Source organism: Hipposideros armiger, unplaced genomic scaffold (genome assembly GCF_001890085.2).
Source record: "Hipposideros armiger isolate ML-2016 unplaced genomic scaffold, ASM189008v1 scaffold_652, whole genome shotgun sequence".
Classification (NCBI taxonomy): domain Eukaryota; kingdom Metazoa; phylum Chordata; class Mammalia; order Chiroptera; family Hipposideridae; genus Hipposideros; species Hipposideros armiger.
Genome location: NW_017732002.1, coordinates 646,996 through 659,735, shown reverse-complemented (window position 1 = coordinate 659,735; position 12,740 = coordinate 646,996). Strand labels below are relative to the sequence as shown.

Sequence of the window (12,740 nt, the reverse complement as noted above, 5' to 3'; positions counted from 1 at the left end):
CTTCTTCACTTTGAGACAATTACTCTGGCTGTGTATAGAGATTAGTCTGAGGAGCAGGAAGAGAGGCTAGGAGATTGAAACTGGGAAAGCTGTGGCCATAGTCTGGTGTGAGCTGGAAGAGGTCTGAACTAAGGAGGTGGCGCTGGACCTGGGTTCCACCAGACTGGATGTGGAAGGTGAGGGAGGGGCAGGAATTCAGAACAATTACTCTCTGGGCTTGAGCACCTGAGTGGGTGGAGGTGGTCATTACTGAGGTGGGCAGCCTGGGCTCGGGGCAGGGAGGGATGGGACATAGATGCCCAAGATAAAAGCAAGAGTTCTCTGATACAGGTCGTATTTGAGATGTTTCTGAACATCCAAGTCAAGATGTCAAGAAGGTCATTGGATGTGTTGTTCTGAAGCTCAGATGAGAAGTCAAGGTGGCTCCTACATAACTGGGTATCATTGACTTTTAGGCATTTAGGGGCTGGTTGAGATTTCCTGCAGAATGTGGGCAGAGCAGAGAAGGGATTCCCCAGGCCACGTGTTGTGATCCAAATATTTGGGGTCAGATGGAGGAGAAGGGTCCAGCAGGGAGGAGAACCAGAGACATGGAGTCCTGGAGGTCAGGGGGAACACTGTTCAAGGGGACAGGTGGTGGTCAGTGCTGAGATATCAGGTATAACAACCATGAAAAGTGGCCATGAGGAGGTGGTCCTCAAGCTTTATGGGGGGGCATCCCTTTTACATGAGAATTTGCTGAACTACAGCCAAGGTTTGAACCACTAAAGCCAATGCCTTGCAGGCAAAGTGGAGATGGCAGTTCACAGCGGACTTGTTGGTGGGGTAGTGTTTGTGAGCCAGGGTGGAGGAGCCTTCTTGGGCCAGCCAGCAGAGGGAACACCTTCTTTGTCCACTCTCTCAATTGTGCAGAGAAGCAGAGAAACGGGACAGTAGCTGGAGTCGAGAAGGGGCCCTTGGGATGGGTGTTATGGAGATGGCAGAGCCTGGGACATATTACAGGCAAATGAGAATGATTCAGAAGAAAGCACAAGGCTGATGGTGCAGAACAAGAGGGACACCTTATCCTCAGCACAGGAGGGAGAGAGGTGGGTAATTAGGGAGGTTGGGGGGTTTGATGGTGCAGAAAAGAGGAACGTAGCTTCCAAGGCTTGTTTTCTCAGTGAAATGGAATGGGACATGAGGTTTTCAGCTAAGAGCGAGGTTGAAGGGCGTGTGGTGGGCCTGCGGAAGGACGAGTGAGCAAGCCAGCGAGGAAGCGGGCCTACCGGAGGAAGCTTCCGGACTGCCAGGCAGCACCCCCAGGCCAGGGGAGGTTTGAATCCTAACTGTAACCAAAGCCGTCAGCCCAGTTCTGTGTCAGCCCAGTTCTGTGACTCGCTCCATTAGGGTTCACTGGGCAGTGTGGGCAGGAGACAGTGAGTGGGGATAGGGGCAGAGGTTTGCTGGGAGAGTGTTTCAGAGGGAAGAAGCTTGAAGAGTTGGGCATATTTGGAGACGTGTGATAATGCATGGTCCTGAGGTGACAGCCTAGATGGCAGGAAGGGAAGCCCGAGGGGCCCTGTTGGAGAGGTGGGGCCAGGACTGGGTGGAGGTTGGGGAGCCAGTGAGCTGGGCTGAGCGGAGTTTCTGAAGAGGGTCAGAAGTCCAGGAGGTGGCCCAGGGGGTGGTAGGAGAGGTCACTTGACGAGGTAGTCACGGCATTGAGGAGTCTTCCCTGTGTAAGCTGAGTCACCAAGAAAAATGCAGCAGCAGGGGCCATAGGAGGCCTGAGGGGAAGGGAGGCAGAGTGGTGGGAAGGCGCTTTGGGGATGCTTAGGGGAGGCTCCCCTGAGGCAGTGATGTCAGGCTGAGCTCTGATGAGTAGTGGAGGGTTGTAGACAAAGGGGCTGAGTGGGGTGGGGGCACTGTGGGTGAGGGAACAGCATATGCAAAGGAGGGGACAGGGAGGGCACCCAGTGGAGCATGGGAGGAGCTAAGGGGTGAAGCAGAGTGCAGCGCAAGGGGCCAGCTGTATCCATCCGGCTGGCAGTTTGAGACCAAGGCCATGGCAGAGAATTTGGTCTCTCTCCTTCTAGAAGCGACTGGGAGCACTCCCTGAGGAGAGGACTCAGGAGGTTGAGACATTCTGTGAATTTATGACCCTCGCCCTGTTCTCCATTCTCTCTGTTTGCAGACTTTGCATCCCCCCACCGCCCCCAAAGGTTTTCAAGGTTCCCATCACCCATACTGTCCCTGCAGGCAGACAGGCTTAAAACTGGCCATAATGGCCTAGTGAATGGAGGTCAGGCCCACACTCGAATGGTACTGAGGGAGAGACCGAGGCCCTGGAGTGCCAAGACAGGCCTGATGACCCAACAGGTGGGTGGGCACAGGGCACATGACAGGAATATAGTGTTTTAGGAGCACTTCTGGGGGATGGAGCAGGGTGGACAATCTAAAGGAGACTGCACCCTGGTTCCTGAAGGCTTCCTGGTGATTCGTGAGAAGATCTGGGACCCCACTCCAGAAATACCTCCCCACCACGTCTCACAGTCAGCACACTCATCGTGTGGGTTGAACTCTGCTTTCCCAGGAGTCCTTGGGCATGGCCAGTGCTGTTCAGAAGGCTTATTCTTCTCCTCACTGGACATGCTTTCTTGAGGGGTCTCGCCAGGTCTGTGCAGGCACTGAAGGAAGGGGAAGGCGGGGGGAGCTGCCAGGCTTTCCAGGAGCTTCCTCTCTAACTGAAGGGAGGATTGAAGCAGACAGGGTTAGCAATGGCATTCAGAGACATCCTGGCCCAAATCGCAGGCATGGTCACCCTCCGGGTCCATGTGCTGAGCCCCTGCACACCCTTTATGTGTGCTTTGCCCTTCCACTGTGTGATCTGTTCATCCCCATTTCACAGTGAGGGAAAGCAGGGTCCTTAGAAGCTACACGGTCTCCCCAGGGTCCCCGGGTGGAAGTGGTTCCCTGGAGTTGAACTTTCACCTGTTTGGAGACCAGTCTATTGATGTGTCAGGAGCCTGGCCCTGAGGCAGGCAGGCCTCAGTTTGTGTCCCAGCTCGGCCACCCATGACCTGGATGTACTGGACCGAAGCACCGTGCTCCCAGCGCAGGAGCGGGAAGACGGGCCACAGGTGTAGCTCAGTGCCCAGAGAGAGCAGGGATGGGGAAATTCCTGGCTGGGCACTGCTCTGAGTACTTTATACCTTTGTCCTCTCAGCCACCCCATGGGGTCAGCTCTATTGTTTCCCCATTTTATAGAGGAAGAAACTGAGGCAAGAGGTGTAAGTGACTTACCCAAGGTCAGTAGAGAAGCTAGGACTCATGAAGCTGGAGTGAATGTGGAGCCTGGAGGGGGCCAGTGAGTGGCCTGGATGGGGAGAATGGAAGCCTGGAGGGCAGGTCACGATGGCTGTCTGGGCAGGGGAGTCCAGGATGGGCCTGTTCCTGTAGGGGCTCAGATGGACAGGTGCTTGGGGTCTGGGAGGCTCAGTCCTTACAACTGTCACACCCACTGACCTAAGCAGAGAGGCCTGGCCCACGCACCTGAGGCTGGTGGGAACCAACTTCCCGCAGTGGCTCCCGGCTCCGGGGCCCCTGCCTCTGTATTGCCCCAGCACTCCTATCACCATGCCAGGCCCATTCCTGGCTTGTACATTATGGCCTCACCTGCTTCCTCATCTCCATCCCACCAAGCTCTGTGCAAACGCAGCCTCCCTGACCACCCATCTCCATACTCAGGATCAGACTTTCCTGGGCTGAATCTGGAAGGATCTTTCAACAGCATGTGGCTCTGCTTTTTCTGCTCCGTCTTGCAGCCCTTGTTTGCTGAGCGCTTACTGTGTGCTGCAGGGAGACTGAGGCCCAGAGAGGATATGGAACTTGAGCAAGGTCACTCAGCCAGCCGGTGTCCAGGGGGCCTAGGACCCAGGGCTCCCATCACCAAGTCCCCCAGTCTCCTCCCACAGGGGGTCTTCTCCCTCAGGGAGGCTGCAAACTGGGCAGAGGGGTGAGGGGGTGGTGTCAGGAGCGTTTGAAGAGCTGAGAGGAGGGGCTTGGAGCTCCCCCACCCCCCAGGTGGAGAGGGGCTGCTTTATGTCTCCCTCCCCCTGAGCTCTGACCTCTGTGGCAGCCATCTCCTGAGAACCCTCCACTTCCCCTCCTCCCTCTCCTGCCACATCTGTTTCCCGTCAGGCTCCAGCTGAGGTCCCCCCTGCCAGCCCTGCCCCCCCCCCAGAAGAAAACACTAATAGGCTTTGCCTCACTGCAGGGGTGGGGATGGCCCTGGGGTGATCAACCCCAGCTGCTGCTTGTTTTCCCTCCACGGAGGGGAGGGGAGGGGAGGGGAGGGGAGGGGAGGGGAATCATCCTGACAGTTTCCCCCAGCTCCTCCACCCAGTGGTGGGCAGGGCTGAGCTAGGACTCATGGGGGAAAGAGGCAGGGGATAGGGTCAAGGCCAAGGAAGGGATAGAGAGGGTATTGCAGGAGCATTTCCACAGGGACTCAGCTGGTACCCCTGCTCCCAGCCTGCCCCCGGCCCTACATAATACTAATAGTAATAATATATGGTATTAAAACTTGCCAACATCCAAAGTGAAAAAAACAAAAGAAACTTGCCAACACTTTCTCTTTAGGGCCAGGCACTGTCCTAACAACTTTGCATGTAGTGACTGACTTACTCTTCACAACAACCCTATTAAGTAGGTACTCTTATTAGTCCAGTTTTACAGAGGAGAACATTGAGGCACAGAGAGGTTAAGTGACTTTCTAAGGGTCACACAACAATGATAAGTCTTGCAGAGCTTTTTATGGTTAAAGACAGTCAGTCACCTTGTTTACTTCTCTCTCTATCACACACACAGTAAGTGTTATTAACCTCCCACCCGGGTTACAGAAGGGCATGTTGAGGTTCTAGAAGAGGACGCTCTTGCCTTTCTCTTAGATGAAGCTGCAGGCCCCTAGGCAAGACCCTTAATGTCTTGGAGCCTCAGTTTCCTCATCTGTGAAGAGGATAGTAATATGCACCCCCACATACAGGAAGGGTGTGAGGTTAGGTGGTGTGATTTATGTGGCAGCACTTGGCAAAGTGTAAACCATGAGCGGCCAGGGGGTGTCAGGTCTGCAGACTCTGGACTCTCTGGTCCCACCTGGAAGACCAGTTCAGGGTCCCCGAGCAGGATGAAGAGTCGGGGAGAGGAGTGAACACCATGCTGGGTGTGGTCAGAGGAGAAAAGACTTCAGAATTACCCACGTCAGATCTGTGGGAGTTGAGCCGAGAGTCCGTGTGGCAGGATCACTAGGGTGAGGGTCCACGGACCCAGACGTCAGCTCAAGGTCCGGAAGCCCTTCTTACAGCGCAGACAACGAGCTGAGCTGGCAAGCTCAGCTGAACTGCAGGGAGCCTTGCAGGCCCTGCCCAGGGAGGTGGGAGGTGTCCAGTGAGATGTCTGGGAGAGCAGGGCATGTGAGCTTACGCCTCCCAGCTTGGGATCCTATCCTGCCTTCTACTTTTAGTCTTCCCTCTACCAGTGGGTGTCCCCCTCCCATTAATAATAATCATCACCAAAATTAACAGCTTCTGTATGCTACGCTTTCTATTCCTGATCTTCATGGAGTTGAACAACAATCTCATAAGAAAAGCGTTATCAGTATCCCCTTTTACAGATGGAGAAATGGAGGCTCAGAGGTCACGTGGCTTACTCACTCATGAAGGTCACTTAGTTCATAGATAGCAGAGGTGGTGTTCCAGCCCAGGCCTGACATGGAGCCACGGAGACTCTGTCTCCGCCCTGGCAAGGAAAGCGGGTCATCTGCAAGCCCCCCTGAGGCAAGGCCAAGGCTCCTGTCCGTTGTCTAGTCCATCCCTGTGTGGCTTTATGCCTGGAAGCACGGGGATGGGCTTTATGACCCCTGGCTCAAACCCCTGCCTCCCCGCAGGTCCTGCGCTCATCTCCTAGACCCCTCTGCCTTTTCCATTCCCCAAAGTTCTCTGAGTGTCACCTTGGGGCCAGGCACCCTGTAATTGGGCAGAAATGCCAGGATGCTGCTTTGGAGCACCTTGCAGCCTAGCCAGGGGGGCAGCACTCACCCACAGCTTCCTTCCAGGACCATCCTGGGTCACGGTCGCTGGCACCAAGGCCCCCTGCCCCACGCCAGCCTGCAGCTCTTGCCCGCTCTCCGCGGCACGTGGCCCCCAGCTGGCCCTGACCGGCTTCCTCTGAGTCCCCCCCACCCAGTCTACGCAGGGGACCGTTCTGCAGGCAGGGGTCCTGGGCTGGGGCTGGGCCAAGGAAGTGTGCCTAATAGCATCCATAAATTTTCCAGGGAGACAAGTCTTTTAAGAGCCAGGAAGGGAAGGGACAAAAGGGAGCAGGAAAGCTCCCTTTATAACAGAAATGTGCTCGTATGCGCCCAACACTGCTCAGCTTACAAATGTCTAGACATCCGAATCCTATCAATGCCCTGCAAACAAGGCGTGATGAAGCCCCGCTTTACAGATGTGGAAACTGAGGCTCTTTGAGGTCGCACAATGAGTGAGCAGCATCATAGGTCTGGCAAGTCACCTTCCTGCTCTGGGCCTCGGTTTCACTGTTAGGAAACAGTGAGGTTCTGCTCATGTCCACTTGCCAAACAGGGCAGGCACTGTGTCTGGCCCTGGGATGAGGGGGAATCGGAACACTGGTTGCTGACCCCTCACAGAACTGAGGGCCTCCTTCCCCCAAGCCTGAAGCACTGTGACCATGTCCAGGTTAAACTCACCTTGAATCCTGAGGCCACATGAGCAGGCATGGGGGTGACAGTAGCCAGGGAAGAAGCCCTGGGTGCTGGGAGTCAGAAGGTGCGGGCTTGCCCTGGGCCTTGGTTTCCTCATTTGGGTCATATCTGTGCACTTATCTTGCTTCTGTCCCAGGCTTTTGTGGTGGCTGCTTAGAAAGTACTGGGGGAGAGCTAAGTGACATTCAGACCCGGGCTGTGGGTCCAGGACCCCCTCCCACAGCCCTGGCCCAGCCCAAGGCCTCAGCCTGTGCCTCCGGGGACAGCGAGAGGCTGGAAGGGCTCTGGTGCCTTGGAAAACAACCTCTGTGACGGCAACGCACTCTCTCCGGGCCCTCCCTGTGTATCTGTCTCACTCCTCCTGTCTGTCTGTCTCTCTCTGCCTCTCTCTGCATCTGTCTCACTCTTCCTCCTTCACTCTGTGTTTCTGTTTTTCTCACTGCCCCCACCCCTCCCCCATTGGACCCTCTTCCGCCTTCCTCTCTGCAGAGACCCCTGGAGAAGCCCGATGGCCTGGATGTGTCCGACCAGAGCAAGGAGCACCCCCAGCACCTGTGCGAGAAGTGCAAAGTGCTGGGTTACTACTGCCGCCGAGTGCAATGACCGGCCCCGAGCACCAGGCCCACCACCCGCCTGCCAGCCAGAGAAGGCGCCACCCCTCCGTGTTCCTCCGTGTTGCTGCGTGTCTCCATGTGTGGGGGAGCTCTCAAAGGCCTGCGGGTCTGGGCATGGGGGGTCTTAGGTTCTTGTCTCATGTGTATTGAAATGGTGTTACTGACGTAGCTGCCTCACAGAAGGCCAGGTCTCTGGGACTCTTACAGGTGGGCCTGGGGTCTGTGTGGAGGGGACGGGCAAGCAGAGATCAATGCACAGTATTCCACAAAGCCCTTGAGGTCCCTTGCAGGCTATCCTCCTCTGAGACACCCTTCCAGGTCAGCAGCCTTGTATTGGCCACAAGTGCACTAAATTTACTGTGAATCCCAAAGCCTGCAGGGGACCGTCTCCCCAAGACTAGCCAGGCCACCTCCTCTTACCCAGAACCTTCCTGTTTGCCCCGTGTGTAAAGCCACTCTCAGCCCTATTTTTGTCCTTTTAAAGTCAGCAATCATGGTGAGCTGACATCTGTTCTAGCAGCTGCTGGCAAGTGGGCATCTCTGCCCCCTGCCCACTTTGAGCCCCAAACCTGACTGCCTCTGACATCTCTAGCATTGCACCTGGGTGCTGCACCCCCCCACCCATAGACCAGAGGTCAGGGATAAAGAAGCAGTGAATGTTGGACAGTGTCCCAAGGTGTGAGCTGGGGCACATCAGGCATCACCTCCCACCACCCTCAGCACACACTTTCCCTACCCTTGGAATCAGTCAGCCCCGTTCCCTTCCCTTCTTCTCACCTCCCACCCACACTGGGCGTCCATCCTCAGTTGAGGTTGGAGGGCTGAGTGTGGAAGCCACTGCAGCAGGAAGGACACAGGCATGGCGGCCTGAGACCTAGGTTCAAATGCTTGCCCTGCCACTGATGCACTACGGAACTTGGGAAGAGCTTCTCATCTCTGGGCCTCAGTTTCCCCACTAGTTAAGTGAGAGCGTGACACTAGTGCCACTAGAGAGCAGAGAGGACCGTTTTAGTTCTGAGGCTCTGGAATTCAGCCTGACTGGGTGCCATCTCCTGGAGCAGAGGGCTGTATGTGGAGAAGTTCACCAGGTTCCGTGCTTTACACCATCACCCCTCAGTCGGTCACGTAAGAAATCCAGCTGAGGTAATGCCAGTCCTCCCCTGCCACCCCCTGCAGCCCCAGCTCTGCCTGTTGTCCTTTACCCCTGCAAAAATGTAGGAGAAGAACCCCGCTCCACCTCAATGGGGCAACCCAGAGACAAGCTGCAGAACCTCTCAATTGTAAACCTGGGACAATGATTTCCTACCTCCCGAGAGAGCAGGGAGGCCTCTTGGCTCATTACATTGGTCAGGGAGACACTGTCCTGGCAGGCGGGAGAGGTCATGCTCCCCTTCCTGCTCCCCAGTGACAGGCCCTATTTTTATTGTCATATCATCCTTTCTTTCTCCCAAGGACAGGGAGAGAACCGATTGTCAGGACAGGGTCACTTGATTATGCCCCAACCTTATGCCTCTGTGGAAAAAAAAAAAAAATCAGACCATGAAATGGGCCTGAAATTCAGTGTTTACCATGGCTCAAGGGTACCAGCTGGTGCCCAATCGCCTTTTGTTTTCAAATGAAAATGATTTGTACAACCGAGGAGTTACAGTAAAGTGTTAACCAGGGGTCCAGGGTGTGAGTTGAAGACATGGAGTGAGTGTATTTGCAGCCAGGGGGCTGCAGGGTAGATTTGGGGGGCTATGCCATCTGAGCACTTAAAAAGAGGGTATTTGCTCCATCCTGAGCCTGAAAGCTGCCTCCCTCCCGCCCGCAGGGGCAATGCCTGGCAAATGACTGTGAACACCCTCCCCACCCATTGGAAATGCCACTGAGGAGTCCCTGCCCAGCTGTTCCCTGCCTTCTCCAGGGTGTCAAGATGAGCTGGAGTTGCCCTGGCCCAAGGCTCTCTATCCCCAAGGAGAAGCTGTCAGTCATCCTAGTGCGCTGCTGAAGATAATGTCACAGTGGTGGGCAGTGTGTTGTCTGTTGCCAGGACCAGGCCCCAACCCTTCCAGGGGGACCTGGCCCCACAGGGGGACGTTGGCTCCAGAATGCCTGGGGCCTGCCAACTATGCTGCAATGGTGGGGGAAACCCACACCCTAAAAAGAACCCAGACTCCAGACTGCTCGAGGCCAGGGCCTTCCACGGGCCAACAGGAGATGGGCTATCATCCCAAAGTGACCTTTTCAATGGGCTTATCCAGCTGGCAGCCGTTGCCCCTGCCATCTGTGCAGAGCCAGCCACCGTGGGGGCTGGGCCCTGTCGGAGGCAGCCCCTCTGCACTGTTCTGGCTGAGTTTGGGAGCTCTCTGTGGTCAGCAAAAGCCACTGCTGTGCAGGACGGGTGCTGTGAGAATTAAGTGCTCAGAGGGCCTGGGAGCCCAGGGGACAAGAAAGTGTGTGGTTTTAGTACGTTCAAAAGGGACAATCGCTTGCAGTTAGTAGGTCTAGCGATCTAGCTGGGAGATATCAGTGTTTACCCCATATGAAGTATTCAATAGTTCTACTTGTGAAGTTGTATTTATTTTGAGTTATACTTGACACAGAATTCTTTTTTTTAAAGAAAAATACTATTTGTGTATTTTGAAAAAAGATCGTAGGTGTTAAAATTTCTGCTTGGTTACCAATTTTTCTCACAACACTGAATTTGTTACCTTCACCCAAAAAAAAATCTTCACAATGATTTTTGTCTGTATATATTTGAGGGCCTTTTTAAAAAAAAAAAAAAGAAAAGAAAGAAAGAAAAAGAAAAGAAAAATATAATTGTTTGATTTTTGAGATTTAAAAAAAACAAACAAAAAGAGGCATTTTCAAAACTTCAGAGCCTTCAGGAGGTCAATAGAATATCAAACAAAGATTTCTGGAAGTATTTTGCAAACCTTCTGTTGAGCTGCAAGAAAATATTTATGGTGAGAACTTTTCTCTTTTGGGGTTATTTTTTTTTTTTGGTTTGATTTTTTTTACTATACTTTGGTCTGTAAAAAGTATGCAACTGAACAACATTAAGAAGGAAATATTGTCTACATAGAATATTATATGAAGTTGGTACATAATTCTGATAAGGAAAAAAAAACCTTTGCAATTCTTTAAGCCATATTGTTGTTATTCTTTCTGTGTTGTTTTCCTTGGATGAAAATATCAGTATTAAGTAGCCCGCATATTATTCAAGTGCTTAGATTTATTAATATGTTTCTGCCCTGTATTTATACATATGTGTATTTTGGAAAGTATTGCCTTTTTAAAGGGAAGCTATTATTAGATACATAGCGGAAAAGGGGAATGGTGACCCCTTTGAGCCTTTTCAGCTGAGAGTAACAAACACAGCATTGTAATCCATTTTCTCGCACCTTCTTATTATTATCTTGTTATTATAGTTATTAATTTTGTAGGGGGGCAGGGGTTGGGCCAAGAGAAGAAGGGGCATGTGACCAAGCAGGCCCCCCATGGTCAGCCAGCCCAAGGACGGCCTCCTTGGCCTGGTGAAGGGTCCCGATCAGCAGGGCCCGTGGAGGGAAGAGGAGGCGAGAGGCGGGCTTCTCCACACCCCTCTTGATCTTTGCCACCTAAGCCGTGCTTCAGGGGCCCCGGGCTCTTTGAGCTTGGATTTGTCAGCCAAAGCCCTCACCTGTCCTCCAACATCTAATAGACTTGAATCTACACTAAGCAGATATTTAACCCAACATCACTACGTTGTAGCAACAACTAACCCCAAAGTCTGGGAGGTGTTCCGGCCTCCATGGAGGTGGCCGAGCCATGCCCCCGCTGGGCTAGTGGCAGCAGGCTCCTGGCTCTCTGCTGCCAACCTCGCTGTTAGACCTCATCCACTGCTGTGGGGTGACCCTGTTTGTGTCTGTATCTGTTAATACATGTGTGTCCAGCTAAAAATACAAACAGAACCCGTGGGCCCAGCTCGGAGGGTGCATGAGCAGTCTCCTGACCTCTCCGAAGGGCTGCCCTCGGGATGGCATTCCGTTGTGTGCCTTATTCCTGGAGAATCTGTATACAGCTTACCTATAGAAATATAGCCTTTTCATGCTGTATTAAAAAGACTTTAAAAGCTAGAGAGGCTCGTGGTTTCCTTGTTTATGCAGAGCATCCGTGGGGAGCTAGATGCTCTCGCAGGTGCATGGGGCCCAGGGGGATGGAGAGAGGGACTCGGGGCCACCTTTTACTCTCCCTCGCCTGCCCAAGTCATCGTGTCCTTGCTCTGCCTCCGTGCCACTGATGTGCCTCCTCCCAGCCCCTCTGCCCCAAGTGGACACTCTGTCCAGGGCGAGGGCCTTCCCCACGTTGGGCCCCAGACTGGGCGAGATTGTCAGCACATTAGGTCACACGTTAGCTCAGCGATGGGACTCCCGGGTGACCATATATAGGAGTGAATCTTCCTCGGAGCCGGGAGCCAGCAGCCTTGCCGCCTCTGCTCGCTCTTGGCCCTCTCTCTAAGGCAGGGGTTTGGGCCTCAGACTCTGGGCATCAAACAGTGAGCCAAGTGAAGTGTCTGAGGCCTTCTGGGAAGTCCCCAGGAGAGGGATCAGAGGGTCCCTCTTCTGAGCAAGGCTAGGATGAGACCGGGCGGGCTGTCATATGGTGGGGCTCTTGCTGAGGGCCGTAGAGAAGGAGCCGTACAGAGCCTGGGGCCCAGGATCAGTGCTCTGGTCATTCTCAACCTTGCTGCTCCCCAGAATCACCCAGGGAGCCTTGGTCTCACCCCAGAGATGCTTGAGATATCGGCCTGGGCGTCCTCAGGTTCTTAGCTCAGGCCAGCCCATCTGCAAGGTTGAGAAGCACCAGGCTTTGCAATGGTCCCGCAGTGGGGGCAATGGTGACATCAGTGAGGAGGCCAGTGTGGGGGTGGGGGTGGGACCCCAGCCCCACTGAAGGGGCACCCCATCCTGGCTCCAGTCAACTGCTGCGCCAGCCAATTGCTGCTGAGACTATACCACCTGAGTGGGATGAGGTGTGGAGGACTGGAAATCCAGGTTGTTATATGAAATTTTCCAATTTTTGAATGTTGGTAACTGGTTTACTAAATGTTTAAATAGTATACATGTCACACCATATGTCTATGGGTCAGATGTAGCTTCTGAGATGGAGCAGAGGAAACACGATGTGTGTCCTTAGGATCAGGGATGATGGATGGGGGAGAGGGGAGGGACAGGCAGTAACAGAGACCCTCGACCCCAGAAGTAGGACCCCTTGTTTTATTCGGGTGCACAGCGATTCCTGGAAGTCACCAAGCCCTTTCCTGCTTATTGGCATAAAAGGACTGACCATTCACCTCCAGTGCCTGCCCTCAGGGCGTGTGAAATGGCAGTGGGCCAGGG

The 12,740-nt window shown here is 53.9% G+C and overlaps 1 protein-coding gene across 3 annotated transcripts in view; it reads left to right on the top strand.

The window, feature by feature from the left end:
- ZCCHC24 (zinc finger CCHC-type containing 24) overlaps positions 1-11,479 on the top strand; it is a 63,248-nt gene extending 51,769 nt beyond the window's left edge. For 2 of the 3 annotated variants that reach the window (XM_019626032.1, XM_019626031.1), the window contains one exon: positions 7,253-11,479. In XM_019626032.1, the coding sequence (XP_019481577.1) occupies positions 7,253-7,366 (114 nt within the window). In that variant the 3' untranslated portion in view covers positions 7,367-11,479. The remainder of the gene's footprint in view (positions 1-7,252) is intronic. The other variant, XM_019626030.1, reaches the window with a different exon arrangement.
- Positions 11,480-12,740: the final 1,261 nt, after the last annotated feature.